General features: G+C 38.3%; 1 protein-coding gene across 2 annotated transcripts in view; it reads left to right on the top strand.

Annotated features, from left to right (window-relative positions):
- Nucleotides 1–15,799, top strand: part of LAMA4 (laminin subunit alpha 4) — a 100,086-nt gene extending 84,287 nt beyond the window's left edge. For both annotated transcript variants that reach the window (XM_069010956.1, XM_069010957.1), the window contains exons 29-38: nt 990–1,154; nt 1,856–2,009; nt 2,703–2,893; nt 4,426–4,615; nt 5,476–5,631; nt 6,464–6,623; nt 7,618–7,748; nt 10,445–10,538; nt 11,528–11,647; nt 13,106–15,799. In XM_069010956.1, coding sequence (XP_068867057.1) covers nt 990–1,154; nt 1,856–2,009; nt 2,703–2,893; nt 4,426–4,615; nt 5,476–5,631; nt 6,464–6,623; nt 7,618–7,748; nt 10,445–10,538; nt 11,528–11,647; nt 13,106–13,251 — 1,507 coding nt within the window. In that variant the 3' untranslated portion in view covers nt 13,252–15,799. The remainder of the gene's footprint in view (nt 1–989; nt 1,155–1,855; nt 2,010–2,702; nt 2,894–4,425; nt 4,616–5,475; nt 5,632–6,463; nt 6,624–7,617; nt 7,749–10,444; nt 10,539–11,527; nt 11,648–13,105) is intronic.
- The last annotated feature ends 2,652 nt before the right edge of the window (nt 15,800–18,451 follow it).

Genomic DNA, 18,451 nt, shown 5'->3' on the forward strand with positions numbered 1-18,451 from the left:
ATTTTTTAAGAGGATTGATTCTTCTAATTTGTTAAAACAATTCCCAGTTGACCCTAAAGTAATTGAGGCATCTTCACATAAAGCATTCATTTGGGATATACACAGTGGAACATGTTAAAAATATTTTTAGCACTGGCAGCCACAAATGTAAGACTAAATACAGCAGTAGGGAATAAGTCTCTCTCTGTGCTCCTTGAAAAACTTGAAAGCTTTGGTTTATTGGTATGTTTAACTATTGTTTATATGTTTAAATATTTTTTAGAAGGTCATGTAATCAAAGCAACCTTCTTTAAGAATCTTGCCTATGAGATATAACCAGATCATTCTTACTTTTCTAATGGAAATGAAGGTTTGTACCTATGACTTCTGACATCCAAGAATCACAGTTTGAAAAGCTGAAGGTGTGAAAAGGTGCCTTGGAATAATCTCGGGGATTGTCATGTTTCCCTGAGTTTGCCAAACAAAACCAGTGTCTGATGCTTTAGTATATTCAGTTTCTTATTAAAGCCAGAGAATCATTCATGACTTCTGCAACAATTAATGGGTTGCAAAATCAGATTAGGTAAAAAAGTATTGTATAAGCTCAAACACCAATGCACTGTGATGAAAGAAAAGGAAAAAGGGATAGGGGCATAAACAAGAAAGATTAGCATGTGCTTGGATCTTATTTTACCCATATGGTGGCTCCATCCCTTCATCAGCAATCCCTTAGTTTATCTTTCTTCACTGTACAATTTTGGACTTCACAATTAACTGCAGGGTAATATTAAATCCGTGGGCCAAAGTACACAATTTTGCCAATTGTTTATTGTACTGCTACTTGTTGCACAGCTGAAAGCAAAAAGGTCCTCTCGTGCCTTTGAGCACTACCACTCAGTGATGCATGCTCTGAGTGGAGCATCTTGGGTGTGTGTAATGTGCTGCCGGTGTGATCACTGGCACTGATGTTTCCAAAGCAAGTCTCCAAAATGGATGCTTTTCCTTTGTAGGTATGAGCTGACTGTCGATGACAAGAAACAGAGCAAGAAGAACCCAGCAAAGGACAGAGCAGGGAAAAGCCCAGACAGCATCAAGAAGTTTTATTTTGGTGGCTCTCCCCTCGGAACGCAGCAAGCCAACTTCACTGGCTGCATAAGCAACGCCTACTTCACTAGGTGAGTAACATCTTCCCAAACACATTAACAAGCAGTCACTGCCCCTGCCTGACAACTTGAATAGTAGCTCATGAGAAGTGATTTATTGACACAATAAAAATTCCTGTCTCATTTTGTGAGGCTAGACAGCATGTGTGAATAAGATTCTTACCTTATTTGCCATTGAATCTGTTGGCACAGATCTGCTAGGTTAAGATATTGTTAAGGTGGGAATAACTTGATGAAATAAGCTTTCAGTACTGCACCTGCTAATGCTGCTGGTGCAATGAATAATTTGCATAGCTGTAATTTGCATTTATATTATGTAGCTTTCAGATCGGCCTTTGAAACAAAATGGTATTAAGGCATCTCACAGAAGCCGAGGAAGTTAGGAGTTTGGGCATGAGAAAATGGTCAGAATGTGTTGATCTTAATTGCTCTATGAAATGTTCTTATATGGATTTTAAAGGTGAATTTGATGCTGCAGGTTGACACTCTCTGTTTATGCCAGCATTTATACAACAGCAGAGGTAGTATAGGCTGTCCTCGTTACCCATACATTGACTGATCAATCTGTACTTTTATCCCTGATCCAAGAATGAAAAATAGCACATTCAAATACAATTTTATCCATAAATGTACAATTCTGAGATTTTTATTAAGATAATTCCAACACTTGGGAAAAAAAAAGCTCTTCTTGTCATCTCCTCTTTGAAACACAGGTTGGATCAAGAGGTTGAAGTGGAAGATTTCCAGAAGTACTCTGAGAAAGTTCAGGCATCTTTGTATGGATGCCCTGTTGAATCTCCTCCAGTTGCTCTTCTCCACAAGAAAGGAAAAAACTCATCAAAAGCCAAAGGAAACCGTAATAAAAAGGTCTGATAAAAATTGCTCCAGTATCACTCTGGAGTTTTCCAAAATTCTCCAAATTATGGATCTAAAATGCATAAAGACAATGTCACAGATATGAAGGAAAGGATCCTGTTCCTTTACATATTCCACCACTGCAAATGATTGCCCTGACACAATCTATCTGGCCTACAGTTGCATCATTCTCCTTGCTAGAATGCTAAAATAAAATACCTGGCTTCTTAAAAAAAAGTACTTCAGAAACAAGCCTTTTTGATTTCTTCTGTCTTCTAAAGGCAATAAGCTTGCTTCTGATCTCAGCTACTTCTGTGTGGCTCTCCACTGGGTACAATTAGCACACATTAATATAAATGGGGGAAAAAACATTCCTCCAGCATGCAGAATTTCTAGTCCAAGCATATCCTCTTATGCCTATAGTATAGCTGATATCGCCAAAAGCAGAAAGAAAAATATTTAATTAGGAAAAAAAAAAAAAAAAGAATTGTAATTATGTTAGCTACACAAGTATTTTGTTTATCCCTTGTTCCATCCTAAATCAGCATTTATAGTAGATCTATTCAAGGAAAATTTGACTTGGAAACAATCCTGGTATTTACGTAGGGAGATAATATATTAGTAGTTCATATATAAATGATACTATTATTTTATTATGTCCAATATTAGCTAAAAATTCTGGTTAATACCTCTTTTTCTATGAAGGTGGGAAGAGATAAAGACAAGATTTCACAGCCTTCATCTAGCCTCAAAAAACTGTATCAAGTGAATTTGCAAAGAGACCCTCAGTGCCACTTGCCCATGAATCCCAAAGCAACTGAACATGCCTACCAATTTGGAGGAACAGCAAACAGCCGGCAAGAATTTGATCACGTACCAAAGGATTTCAGTCAAAGGTAAAGTGACTTTAGAGATAAAAATGAAATATACTGGGGAGGAGAAAGATGTATTTCAAATTTTTTTTAAAGGGACACATTTCTGCTGTTCCCCTGGCTTTTTCCTTTATATCTTAGGCTACACTCTGTGCAGAACACATTGTTAGGTTATATTAAAAGGTGCTTCAGTTGAATAAGAGCAATACATAGAATGTGTTTCCAGTTACATCCATCTTGTGGAGTCTTCATCTGCATTGCATATTAACAAAATGTGTGTTCTTGCCTACTTATATGAAGCTTTTGAGGATGTTAGTTCTACACAGGCAGTGCACAATAATCAGTCTCTTTACCCGAGAAGCAAAGGCATTAGAGCAGAAGGGAAGCAGTAACATGATGAGTGGATCATGTCAGTAGTGTATTGGTTGGGAATCTTCGCAGTGCAGTAGGATGTAAAACTATGAAAACCTTGTCCAATTCAAGCCATAATGGAAATGTAAGTAATAATGAGTCCACATACTGTCAACATTTAATTTTCAGACTCCCACAGAATATGTCATGCAATATTCAAAATCCAACAAGAATTTTAGTTTAATACTTTCCATTAAAGACTATAAATTCAACAAGACAGCACCTCCTGGAAGCATACGAGACTACTAACTCAGAAAAGAGTGTTCTTTCCTGATTTAAATTAAAAAATCATTATGTTCATTTTAATTGAATAGTGTTTTACTTAGGGCAGTCCTGACGGTACCCATATGAAGAAAACCCAAACTCAAATATCTTCATCCCACCTTCATTCCTACAACACAATATTTATTTTCCAACTGTTACTAAAGCTTTGTTATTGCAGTGTTCATTTTAAAAAAGCAGTGAGTTGTGGTGTTTTAAAACAACTGATATTGGCAAGGGACTGAGTGTCTGTGGAATGTATACACACATGCAATTGGGAATGTATAGATCCTTGAGACAATATGAAGAATGGAAACTAGGCTAGTCACCTGACATCAGAAGAAGGAGGAATCAGTTCTGGCGCTGTCCTACACCAATACAGCTTTGCCATGTTTTAGACCATAAGTAATAGTAGCAATCACTCAAGAAATTTTCACTGTGGCAACGTCGAACCAACAATGGTATAACTTCCCATGTTGTCTTGGACTTCACAAGGAACTACAGGGAAGGGGAAGCCTAGACCAAGTCTGGAATAACATAAACACCAGACCTCCATGCCATCACACTTAAAAATTCCCCCAACATTGCTGTTTAACATGAAAGGAAATATAGTGTATATAGTGTCAGATTTTGGTGGTCTGCATTGAATTTATTCACTCCAGAGATTTTAATTTTTGAAAACAAGTTCCTTGCCAGGCAGCTTCTTCTCCAGCTTTGACTTCTGCTCAAAAAACCATCATAGAATATTTCTCAGAAACACCACTTCCATAGAGAAGATTAATATTTCTTTGGATGAAAGGAAAATCTCAGTCTTCCTCTGACTGATGTTTGATTTAAATCAAATGTATCTGCTTTAATGTTAATATTGTGGTTTTATGTGCCAGAGCTCACTTCTCTATCAGTCTGAAAACTCACTCATCTCATGGAATGATTTTCTACGTTTCGGATCAAAAAGAGACCAACTTCATGGCCCTTTTCGTTGCTCATGGCCGACTCATTTTTATGTTTAATGCTGGTCATCAGAAGATAAGGATTAAGAGCCAAGAGAAATACAATGATGGTCTGTGGCACAACGTAAGTAAAAGAAAGCAATCATTATGATGGCACATGCTACCAAGGCTGCAGTAAAGACACTGCTCACGTGACAGCTCAGGGAGTTTTCATTCATGTATTCATAAACATACCTATATGTTGAGAAACTTCCATTTTTAAATCTTCCATGCAGCATTTTATCAAGTCATTAACTAGGGACGGGAAAGTGAGTCAGTTATAAAAATTCAGCACTTCCCAACACTAACAGCTGAACAGAAATGAAGGAAACAAGCAGAACAGTAAAGCAGTTAAGAGTTAAGAGAGCTAGGAAAGGAAGGACTAGAATAATTTTGTTCAGCTAATGTCTTTGAAGTGCCTAAGAAAGAGGTACAGCTGTCTTAGGCTACCTCAGTAGTCTATGAAAATAAAAAGACAATTTTAGGAGTCAAGGTGAATTTCCCTCTGTAGGTATCTCTCTCTCCTCATTAACTACAGAGGAAGCCTACAGTTACTAAACTACTGACTTGGGCATGTAAGCGTTTAAAGCAGGTTGGCTGAATCCATACCATAAAACTAATGAAGACTGTAAAAATGCTAACAGTGATAGGTAGCAATGAATCATGTATGCAGATATAAGATGGGTAGATCTCAGTAGACCTTATGACACCTTGATTACCTCTGTCTTACACACTAAAATGCAAGAAAAGCAGCAGTTTTACAATCTAGCTTTCACATGAATATGAAAAAAGAGTATTGTCCAGCAAAGAACACTGGCAGTTAACAAAACAGGCTTGTAGAGTATCACTCACACACTTCTCAAATATCTCATCTTCTTCCACTGCACAGCAGTGATCCCTTAACAGATGAAAGTAATCTTCCACATTTTTATCTTCCCTTCCTAGGTGATATTTATTAGAGGCAAAAATATTGGTCGCTTGATAATTGATGGTCTCCGAGTACTAGAAGAATCTTTTGATGGGAATGCAAATACTTGGCAAGTCACTGAACCACTCTATATTGGAGGTGTAGCTCCCGGAAAAGCTGTAAAAAACATCCAGGTAAAGCAGACCTCTATGTACAGACCCCATATCTCTATGTAAAGTTAATACAAAAGATGACTGTAGGGATGAGATCAGACAAAAGCTTATTAAGATCTTGATCCTCATCCTGCTGAGGAGCAGACAGCTCAGTTCATGTATAGAGCAAAGCTCCCACAGGGCTGGGCTGGTGGTAGCTGGGTTAGGCTTCCATAGCCTTGCAGCAGCAGCAGCTGCGAAACCAATGGTCTATGAGGAACAGAGAAATCCTAGTGATATGCAAAATTAGATGAGACAAGTAATGTTAGGTGAGATCACCCTGTAGTCTGAGATACAGAATGAGTTTTGGAGAGATTTTAACATTGTCTTAGTACCTCTGTTTTAAGCACCTAGAGGTCAGGATTCTGTTCTACAGCTTGGTACTGAAGTATATGGAAAGGAGTGTTAAACCAAAAATGAACATAACAGTCTCTTTCAAGGTAATCTTTAGTGTTATGTGCCTAACAAGATAGATAAACTACTCTGAAAAAGTAGACCCCTGTCTTGCCTTGAGGCTATGAGGTATATGTATAGCACTGCCTTGCCCTAGTTGTGCTTTGTTTCTCACAGTTCAGTAAGAACTGTTTGAGAAACAACACAAGCTGGAATTACCCTGAAGTCATCAAAAAGACATGAGAGGCTATGAGAATCATTTTTCCTGTTTCCCTTCTCTGGAAATTGTTTTTTAGTTCAAAACTTACGTGCCAGCCTATCACAGCCTTACAGCTTATAAACAAGTAAAAATAAAGACAGAAGAATTTACTTTCTTCCACAAGGAATTTATTTACTAATCAAGGGGTTTTTCTTCCCTCAGATTAACTCTGTCTACAGCTTTAGTGGCTGTCTCAGCAACTTACAGCTCAATGGAAGACCGCTTACTTCAGCTTCACAGACTTTTAGTGTAACACCTTGCTTTGAAGGCCCATCAGAAGCAGGAACATACTTTTCATCAGAAGGAGGATATGTCGTCCTTGGTAATATACTCTTAAACAAATGTATCCCAAAATAGGACTGTAATATTCCCTGTGCTTTAGAATGGCATTTTTCACTAAAGGGTGTAGTAATTTCTGAGGCTATGAACTGTAAGGATTATCAGAAACAGATCACTCTTCTAGTAAGCAGATGATATTGACAGGTCACAATGTCACCATGAAACTTAACAAGTTGTTACATAAACACATCTGTATGTATGTATTTCAAATAATAAGAATGATTTACCAAAGGAACAGACCATAATATGCTAAAATTATTTTAGAAGTCAATGTGGCCAAGACCAAGTACACCATCAGAGGGTCATCCCTTGTTTTTTTAATTAATAGAACAACATGCAATTAAAAAATCCTGCAGAAAGGCTTTCTGCATGTCGTGATACAGAACAGCATGACAGAACACATCTTTTCTGTCATTTAGGCCTGCTGTGTCCCAGGAAGAGTTTTATGAGGGTGTTTTGGTCACATAGGCTCTGATCTGAACAAGAAAGGAAACTGCACAACCCTATTCACTGGCAGCACCAAGAAAAATCAGACAAGTGTTTCTAATTTGCTCCCTGGCCTGTCACCAGATTGAAAAAGGGAGTTTCTCCTACTGAATCATCAAAGCTCAAGTGAACTCCCACTCACTCAATAATGACTGCTGAGTGCCTAGGAAATTGCACAATAAGAAACTGTCAAAAAATACAGATCATTGACTTTGTGCTGTCCATTTCATTGCTAAGAAATATTTTTAAACAAAATACATTTTTTAAATAATGAGAAACTTAAATAAACCTTTATTAGTACTCCAAGCAAACACAATCAAAACAAAAGTTAAAATGGGTCATTGACAGCACACCATGGTATCTCACATTTCAATAGTTTTAAGAACAAATAAAATCCACCCAGGGCTTGATGTTCTATTTTGACTTTGAATAAATGTCCAATTTTATCACTAACTCAGTACAAAAAGAATGCTATTCTTTTTACCTCACAGATGAATCCTTCAGTTTAGGCCTGAAATTTGAAGTTGTTTTTGAAATACGTCCCCGAAGCAGCTCAGGAATCCTACTGCATGGTCATAGCGTGAATGGAGAGTACTTGAATATGCACATGAGAAATGGACAGGTATAATGGGTCACATCTGCTCCACTGCCTTGACTGGTTTCTCTTCCACCTACATAGGCTTGGCTACATGCAGATTTTGTCTTACTAATTTGCCATTAACTGATTCTTATTTCTCTCCTAAATATAATAACTGCTTAGATTAGGCAAACCAAATATTTATTTTAAAATACTGAAGATAACACCTGAGACAAGATCAGATCACTTTACTGATACAAGCTATAAATACTTCGTTTGGCACTGCTCTTTCACCCACACATTAAAAATGTATCACAGTTACAAGGTAACTGTCAATAAATTTTTATTTCTTAAAAGATAAGTCTGAGTTACACTTAGTCTCTTCTTTCTTTATGAGATATGTGTGTGATGAAAAGAGTGAGGGAAAGAAAAAGTTGTGATTGTCTGCTGGCCTGATTTCTACAGGCTCTGGAGCACAAATGAAGGAGAGAGGTCTGAAATTAACTCATCACATAGTTGTTGCTATTGCTTTTTTTTTTTTTTTTAATTGTGTTCATTGATAAAATCTGGATCTCTTTATGCTACTCATTGCATACATACAGTAATAAATTTCAGTCTTAAGTGGACAACACAAGCAAAGATTTAGAGCATGGGAAATCTTGGCAGCTTTTTGGTCTTTCTTGCAGAGGAGAAACTCAGGGCACAGTCAAGAGACTAAGCAGTGTGGATATTCTTCAATCACTGCAATGATCACCTGTCATTCAAAGTGGAAGGGTATTTAAGTGAGGCTGGCTGTACCTCAGTTAGAAATGCAACACCTGAGGAAATACTCTCACATCTCCTGCAAGAGCAGGAACCTACAGCAGAGCGACTGAGTAGACAGTTTAACATCATGATTCATCCTATCCTAAAGCAGGTGTCTAATTAGGTGACTAAATGAGTCATTCAGAGAATGTATTTTTCCATATTGGCTGTAGAGAGAACCAGTGCTTCAGTTAGGCACCTAACTTTTGACAGCTGATTAGGTAAGATGAAGCCAATTCTTACCCCTGTATCTAGTCCTTGGTGAACTAACAGAGAAATTCTTAAGTACATTCTGCTGATGTGTATCATGCCCCACTTAAAAGCTGAGTCTGTATAGAACTGGTCCAGTGTAGTACTTCTTATGTAAAGTTCTAACCAAAGGTCTGCATGTCCAATAATTTGTCTTGTTTTCCCAGCTGTATCAGTTGGTCTAACAAAAGGTGCTGCTTCACTTACTGCTTCACACCTCACTTTCTGTATAATGCATATGCAATTCATAAACAAAATTCACCCTGGAAAAGCAGCTCTTCCCTGTTTGTTACTGCAGCAGTCCAGTACCTTCTTAGTAAGGAACTGTGTTTCTTTACCATTAACTATCTGCTCTCTTTGAATGCATTACAAAAGACCTGTTTCGTGAAAACTGTTTTGCTGGACAAATTAGATCAGCAACTTTAATTTATTTTTTAAATGTACACATCTCTATCAGTACAGCTTGACTGGAGGATTTATTAAGGAGTCACTTTCTCCCGTGATTCTTTACTTGCTTTAATCTATACATTTTGTCCAAGGGTGGATAAAAGAGAACATGAGGATCATTTTAATTGTGTTGTTGGTACCCTTCTGGAAAAAAAATATTTAATATCTCTTGGTTACAACTGTATCAAAAACAGAGACCCTCCAGAATTAAATATAAGTTGTTTCCTTGCAAGATGCTCTTTACAATTACGTAGTGACAGGACAGGGAGGAATGGCTTCAAACTGAAAGAGAGTAGATTTAGATTAGATATGAGGAGGAAATTCTTTACTGTGAGGGTGGTGAGACACTGGAACAGGTTGGCCAGAAAAGTTGTGCCTGCCCTATCCCATTAAATGTTGGAAGACCAGGCTGGATGTGGCTCTGAGCAACCTGATCTGATGAAAGGTGTTCCTGTCCACAGCAGGGGGATTGGAACGAGATGATCTTTTTCCAATCCAAACCATTCTATGATTCTGTGATTTTCAGTCCACTTGGAGTCAGCATAATCAGGGAAAGCTTCGACATTTGAAAGGCCTGATTGTTTGGACTCAGAGTGTGGAGTTCTCTGGCGATCATCACCAGGAATCCCATACTCCACAATAGGGGCACAACACTGTTTTGCTGCTGCTGGAACATTTCCATGCAGAAAGATATTAATCCATTAACTGAAGCAGAGGTGCAAAATTCAGAATTAAGTTTACTTTCTATCTCTCCCACAGATTTATTGGTAAGCTTGAACAAGTAACTTAAAAGTCATTCTTAAATTTGCTGTCTATTCCTTTCTCACATCTTCTCCGCTTGTTTATACTTGGGTTTTTCATGACTGTTTTCCTTTATTAAGTGGCTAGCAAGTTTCCAAAACATCATCTGATGCCTCTAAACACTAATTTACCACCCAGGAAATTATAGAGTAGAGGTACTAGTAAATGAGTGAAATTAGCCCTTATTTTTAAATCTTTTTTTGAACTCTTCCTTGAGATAATTAGAATGTCTCAGAGTTACTGAATCTGAACAATTGAAAAAACCCAAACAAAATAAATTTGGATTTAAAAGGTACTTTATTTTGAAGTATTTAATGAAATCATGTTTTCCTTTCTCTTGGATACTTGACAGGTTTTGAGTGGGGAATACAACATTATTAAACAGAAGGTAAAAAGAAAAAGAGGGGGTTTAAAGTGATGATTACATTATTTTCCCTCAGGTTACTGTGAAACTGAATAATGGAGTCCGGGATTTTTCAACTTCAGTGACACTGAAACAGAGCCTCTGCGATGGCAGGTGGCATCGAATTGCAGGTCAGTAAAAGGTGATCACCTCCTAATTAAAGTAGAAGAGCCCATCTGCCCCTCTCCAGATATCCATCTCCATGGGCTAGAACATTGGCAATGCAGAAGTATTTTCAGTTCTTCTTTTTCACCTGTCAAGACCCAAGTTTGTGTGAAAGACACAGTCTTACTCATCCCTCAGACACAGAACTATAGAGCTTCCTGCAAGGACAAGCACAAGTTCCTACAAAGATAGGAAGAACAAACAAAGATGGAAGCTCCTTACTCAAAGAACAGAAAGCAGCCTAGCTGAAATGCTGGCTACATTTCCTAACTTATACACCAGATCATATTCTTCCTTTCCCAATTAGAGGTTAAATAAGTTGATAGAATGCAGTAGGCACAAGTATATGCTGCCCTTAAAAGTCAAATAACAAGACGGATGTGGGGAACCTTTTGCTCACAACATAGAGATGTTTACAGTCAGGATTTTCCCTGTGTGCCAGACAGTCATCCTTCTTTCCTGGTTTTGAAAGTTAAAAGTGCTTCCAAACCCTGGCTACTTTGAATCCCCTCATATTCCTGTCTAGATGCAGATGTCTTCCACTATCACTGCAGAAGAGATCACAGTCTGCACCCTTTCCACAAACATTCAGGTTCTGTTCAGAAGGAAATCCAGGCACACAAGCAAGGGAGATGCCTCACTGCATTCTAATACATCCCCGACTGGGAGTGATTTGGCAAACAGTTTTTCTAAGCCACCTGCCATTGTATGCTCATAACCTGCAGCCTGAACACTGCCACCACTGATCAAGAGCCCCACTCAAAAGCACCCTTGCTCCCAGTGTATCTTCCATTGGCCGTGCTCCATGACAGAATCCACCCTCAAATTGTCACTGATGGCTCACACCCAATCTAGCAAACACTAAATCAACTACTCACACCAAACAGGTAACTCCTGTCCGTCATAGAAAACTCATGTGCTACTTCTTGCTGACCCCTGTTCCTTCTCCTTTCAGTTATTAGAGATGCAAATGTGGTGCAGCTGGATGTAGACTCTGAAGTCAACCATGTGGTAGGGCCACTAAATCCAAAGGCAATTGACCACAGGGAGCCAGTGTTTATTGGAGGTGTACCAGGTATGTTTTTGGTATCTTTGTGGTACATTGTTCTCAGATTTCAACCCTGTTTCCAGAGAAAGCATAAAGACTTACTTTTCATTTCAAAAAAGAACAAAACATGTGAACAACCTGGTAAAATTCAAAGGCTCAAGAGCTGAGCAGAAATGTTCTGCCTCAAGTTCTCCAAGAAAAAGATGTGCTGCTTCACTGAAATTAAAACATTCACAGCTGTGGAGGGTAAGATATGGATTCAGTAGAGAATTCAGTGAACTACCAAAAAAAATTCTTTTTTTCTACTTTACCTTCCCATGTGGGCTTACTGGTTTTTTAGAAAGTTATTTATTTATTTATTTATTTATGGGATTGGAAACTCGCTATCACTGTAACTGGAGTCCCAAGGTTTAGTTGCTGGTAGGCTTCTTTCCTCTCCTTCAAGCAATGGCATCTTTGAACACAAAACAAAACATGGAGATTCTTTTTCTGACTAGGGGTTTCTACCAGACCAATTTCTGCTCCTGTGTGTTTGTGACTCACAGACCATCTGTGTAGCATGGGCCAAGATTACTACATTTCCTTCCCTTACTCAACAGACAGAGCTACTCTGTTGGGGTTCATAAACAAACTGTAATCAACACTATGTGATATAATTTTTAAGTCAACTCCAGTACATTTCTCATTGAAAACATGAAGCATTATTTCTCTGAGCCTTGAATGTCAATCATTAACAGCTCTAACTACAAAATTCATTATAATGCTTATCTTGGATTAGTGGCTTGAGTGCATGGTGTTCGCATCCATCCCACACTACCAGGAGGTAAAATGAGCTTAAAGGGAATAATAAAATCTATGTGCAGATGCCTGCTCACTCTTTAAATCCAAACTCAAATTTTATTAGGACAGAACCCTTCCCAGAGAGGTAATATAAAGAGGTAATTGCAAACGCTGTTCTGCTTCATAATAGAGCCTTCTATTTCTACATTAATTATAGAATACTAAAGCAATGCCATACATTGGCTCTACAATGCTATTATCAGCCTGGCACAAGAAACTCTTACATAGAACTTCACAACAACAAACAAGATATAATTCTAAATAATGCCATGGAGATACAGCAAACTGGATGCAAACTAACAAATCAGACACAGATGACAATACATGTGATGCTAAATTACAAAAACAGACACTGGGACTTACCTACTCTGTTACTTAAAAGAAAATGTAGTTGTCAAAAAAATGCAAAATTGTGTCTCTGTTGACAATGTAGTATCAAGAGTTTTACATAACTAGATAACTAACCATACTTTAATGGCCTCTAGGCCACTGGCAATAGGCCAAGTGTTTTAAAAGAACCCCAGAAGATTCAGAAGAGCTGCACTTAGTAGCAAATTTAAAAGATTCTGCCATCAAACTGATTATTTTGCCCATCGTGAGCTCTAAATTTTTATTTATTTCATTTTTTTAATCTCCTTCTTCCAGAGTCCCTGCTAACATCAAGCCTGACTACACGCAATTCCTTCATTGGCTGCATTCGTAACTTCATGATTGATGAAAAGCCAGTGAGTTTTAGTAAAGCAGCTTTGGTTAGTGGTGCTGTAAGCATTAATACCTGTCCAGCAGCCTGATAGTGTGCTGCATCGATTCTGGAAAGTTCCTTAGACCACAGAAAGAAAACTGGAGCAAAAGAAACCATGTTCAGCAAGACAAGAAGAACGAAAATATCACAGCTACATCTACAGAAAGCAGGAAGGGGGGTCAGTTCTAATATTTACACGCAAACAAAAATCACTGAAGAATAAAGGGCTGTTGCTTCTGCACTTCTCTTAATATACCACAAGAGTGAGCTTTACCATTTCTTACAGTGTATGTGTGGCCAGTCTGTTACATGAAAATATGGGACTATAAAGGAAATTAAAATGATATTAAATGTTACTTTCAAAATAGATCCTCTACAAAATTTCATTCCGTATCTTAGTCACCCTTTGTTCCACAGAAAAAGATCTGCTAAAGCACATTAGAGAATAAAGCTAGATAAGAGATTTACATCACAAATACTTTTCAGAGATCTTACTGTATATTTTTAATTTTCCATTCAACTCATTTATATATTCCTCAAATAAAATGGGGGAAGAAAGTATACTAATTATGTAAGCTTACAAACAATGAAAAATTAACATTTTTATTCCACTTCTAGACTTCATGGATATGTTCTAGCACAATATGAAGAAAAGATGTATATCTTTTAAGACAGATGCTTATATATATATATATGCTCATTTACCTAAACTAGGTAATTTTAGACTAATGCTTGCCTTAGAGACAATTCCAAATTTCAAGTTTTTTCTCTGAATTTTTAAATGCACTTACATGCAAACACAGCACTATATTCACAATCTCATTGTGATCTCATTTGCACTAATGTTACACAAGTAAACACGAAGCGTAGAAAGCAGAATCACAGTCACAGTTTCAGGTGACTCCCTTATCATACAAAACCATCACTTCCCTGTGAAACTCCTGCAGGACTTCAGTTTACAGCAGTAATCCTCAAACAAGGAACATGTTCCTTTGGAAGATATGTTGCTGCAGAGGAACCGGGAGTGAAATGGGAAGATAGAAGGCAAAGGGCTGCAAATCTGAGCTATGTTATAAGCATAGAAGGTAGATGGAAGTTAATGGTAGGGTTCAACTCACAGTAGGCTTGAACACAAAATAGACACAAGTCACGCAAAACTTAGTCCCTTCAGTGATCACATACAAGGAATCAAAGCCATTTAGCTTTCTTTTCTTTAAAGAATAAAATAATGTTACAGAAAGTTTTATGGTTGCTGAGCAAATTATTGTTGGAACCAACTCAAAACATGACCAGCTGCAAAGCAGGAAAGTATGAAATGTGAAAAAAAGGACAACACCCTAGAGACTAAAAATTAATAGGAATTCATCTGGAAAACACATAAATGACAACTGGAATCCAAAGATCTTGAAAGTACGGACAGATGGAAGAACCACCAGGATAAGGTGCATATGTAAGCACTAAGCAGCAGCTTCCCTACTACTCTCAGTAGGGTGAAAAAAGTGTTTTGACACACTGCAGCAGACTTGGCTTACTGTGGATAAAGAACTGCAACCTCTGGATGCATAGGCACAGGAACTCTCCAGCAGCTGGGACCCCATCACTGACTCTCCACTTGTCTCTAGAGTCCAATATTGGGTGGTAAGTGAACACAGTGGGGCTTCATCAGTCACTGTCTCTCCTTTCACCAGCCTTGTTAGCTCTGCTCATACTTTCAGCCCCATTCCTGTTCTGCTTGCCTTCTCCTGAACACATCCCCTTTTCTCTTCCCTGCAACTCTCAGGCAATATGCTCCAAGGACTGATTCCCCTTCCAACCCCTTACAGACACCCTCTGCTTCTGGGACTGATATACAGACCCTTATTTTCATCACTCCACAGCCCACTGTTCATACTTGAGAAGCAAGCAGTAAAGTATCCCTCTTCAGTCTCTCTGGATCAGGCATGGATCCCTAAATCCAGTTACCTTTAAATGCCATCTTTATCTCAGGCACCAAAACCAGCATGCTTGCTCAGCTTTTCCCTGCTCCCAGCTACTACCCAGACATGGAACAGAAAAATTACGGCTTTTGCTTTGGGAACTGTTTTATTATTGGTGTTGAGGGTGAATGTCCTCAGATCAGTGAGCTGGGTTCCCGCTGGTTACAGAGGCCATGGATGGTGCCAGAGCAGTGCAGCTGGGAGCAGGAAGAAAAAGGAAGTCTCTTTCCTCCCAGTGCCAGTGAGTTGTTAGATTGGCTCAAAAAAGCTCATGACACCACAGCCTAAGCTAAGCTTCCTCAGGCCCTGGTCTCCAGGACCCTATTGCTGGAGAGAAAAAAACAGCAGATTCCCTGCTTAGATAGGTTCGTTACAAGGATTACTGAAATTCCTTTTGAGTTGCCTGCAGCTGCTCAGCAGAGATAGCCAGGAATAGCATATGCTTGTGCCCCCTAAGAGCATCAGAGTTTAGTGAATGCTGGTATTAAGCGGAGCATTGTATGTTAACTGGTACACACATACTCGGAATGTTTTTCTGTCTTACACCTACTTCAAACCAAAGCGTATTTTCTCATATCCACATCCAAGCTCTGTGAATAAACAATATTTCTCTTAGCCATATTTGCTGAAGTGTGATTTGGTTTCATTCTGTGGATTTAATGGATTTACATTTAAGAATGACTTTTCTGATTAATCACTCCTTTGCATACTTTCTATATGGAAAACTAAAAATACACTAAAACAGTATGTGAATAAAAACCACATTAAAATTCATAAACTGCTACTATTCAATTTACTTCTCTTAACTATATCACCAGCTAATCAAACACAGCAGTGTTTTGGAGGGTATCTTCCTCAATTTTCCCTTCTAGGCTTCAGAGGTGTAGGTTTTCTCTCTGCAGAACAGGGTTTCCAAAGAAAAACACTATAAAGCAGTGGACTTATGGACTCAGGAGAGAGCAGAAAATAATGCAAATTTCCCTGCCCCCAACATCCACATAGACCTTAAAATTACCGTTTCATATGCACCAAAGAAAGTCAGTATGTGATGCATTACCTTGTCCATACCTCTGCCCTCATTTCAAGGCTGCTGGTGTTTAAGAGAAGGCAACTGCCTAAGCAGAAATCTTCCCAGAATTCAATTTCTCTTCTATATCTATCTTAAAAATTACAGCTTCAAAGTACAAAAGCCTTCATCTACAAAGACTTGGGAAAAAACCTCAAGTTCTCAGCTATATTGTCAGATTGTCCATTTCCATTTTCAACATGAATATAACTAACTAAATTCTGCAGAAAGCCTACAAAAAATGAGCAGCGACCCTAAGGAGATTATAACTTTTCTTGGCAAGATTCAAGGTTTTAAAAAGTGTTGTTATAGCCATTACCTAAATCAGGGCTGCAACTACGCAGTTATTGTATCCTGAAATATTCTGAAATTGGACAATTGAATGACTATCTAAGAAAGAAACCAATTTCAAGATGAAATTCTCATCAAAATGCTTCAAAATACAGGCTATAAATGGGATCTCAGGGCCCTCTAACTCTTCATCTCAAGATGTACCCCAAACCCTAACCCTAACCCTTACCCTCATCCTAACCCCAACAACTACATGAAAGGTGCTTGTAGTCAGGTGGGGGGTCGGTCTCTTCTCCCAGGCAACAACTGACAGAATGAGAGGACACAGACTTAAGCTGTGCCAAGGGAAGTTTAAATTAGATGTTGAAAAAAAATCCTTCGCTGAAAGAGTGATTGTGCACTGGAATCATCTGCCCAGGGAGGTGTTGGAGTCACCATCCCCAGATATGCTTAAAAAAGACTGGACGTATCACTCAGTGCCATGGTTTAGTTGATGAGGAGGTGTTAGGTCATAGGTTGGACTAGATGATCTTAAAGGTCTTTTCCAACCTAGTTCATTCTGTGATTCTGTGATTCTATGTGGAGAGAACACAGTTCTCCTCAAGAATGCAGAGTATGGACAACAGCCTGACCAGAAGAATGAAAGATGAAGTCTTACAAGCCTGGCGGTAATTTCCCAAAAACCAACAATTCTAAATTAGAAAAAAAACCTAAACACACAAACAAACAGAAAAAAAATTAAAATTAAAATTACAAACTGACAAACCTTCATATGTGAACTAAGACCTGATATAAATCAAGGGATAACATTAGTTCGAATTCCAGTGTATTGTCCCTACAGCAGCATGTGGCCTAAATAGTCAAATGACTGTTATTAAAAAGACACTGAAAGCATAGCACACATATTTAACTTGTGATGTACTTCTGGCTCTTGTTACAGTGCGGGATTTAGGGGTTATTCACAGATTCACTGTGGTCCATGGCAATTCATTTTCACTCAATAACATAGTAAGTTATTTATACAATACTCAACTTGTGTTCCAAAGCTGTGGAACACCATTCCTGTAAAACACATCAACAAAATGGTACTGACAAATTAAGGGTAAGAAACACACATTACCATGAGTCTGTTGATTAAACGGTTAACATAGACAAAAGTGTCTCCAAGGGGACCTGTATAGATTCATGCATTTTATACTATGCAGGTGAAGTGGAGCTCCATCTACAACAAAACAGAAAGTCAAGCGTGTGATTATTTCTTTCACAGAGTTGAATATGCTCTCTGAGCATATGCATCAAGCCAATCTGGCTACTACGTGTCACCTTCCTGCCCTTGGACCTCCTTTGGCTAAAAAACATCCCCACATGAACATGAATCTCAGGTGCATCTCCAATTCACAGTGTTTCCAGGCTCAGAGAGAATAATCACTTTACATTTGCCTTCACGGACCACTTAAAGAACACTGGAAGCCAAAGCACAGAGCGTCTTGCTGCAACATCATGTTCAGTAGGGTGAATCTCACTAAGCTGAGTCTTGAGGGGACATAAAACACAAAAACTACAACTAACTTTAAAAACAATAGAAAGTGGAGCTAATTACACAAGAAGAAAGCAAGCCAGATACAGTAATATTAACAGATTCTGTAGACTTGAAAGTAAGCTTTAGAATGCTTATAAGCAATGCTGTACTGCTTTTAACCTAAGTGAGGCCGAGAAGACATGTGAAGAGAAGACTTTAAGGACATGACAGTAGGCAAGAAGTATAGAAGCAGTTTGACATCTAATAGCACAGCCTACAAGTCTGGACCACTTCAAAAAACCACAGGGAACAAAATTAAGACTAGGTTACATCTAGTCTGTCTGGAGAGAAATGACTAAATCCTTTCCTGATTAATATTCATGTAGTTTTACACTGG

The sequence above is a fragment of the Aphelocoma coerulescens genome, chromosome 3 (assembly GCF_041296385.1).
Source record: "Aphelocoma coerulescens isolate FSJ_1873_10779 chromosome 3, UR_Acoe_1.0, whole genome shotgun sequence".
Classification (NCBI taxonomy): domain Eukaryota; kingdom Metazoa; phylum Chordata; class Aves; order Passeriformes; family Corvidae; genus Aphelocoma; species Aphelocoma coerulescens.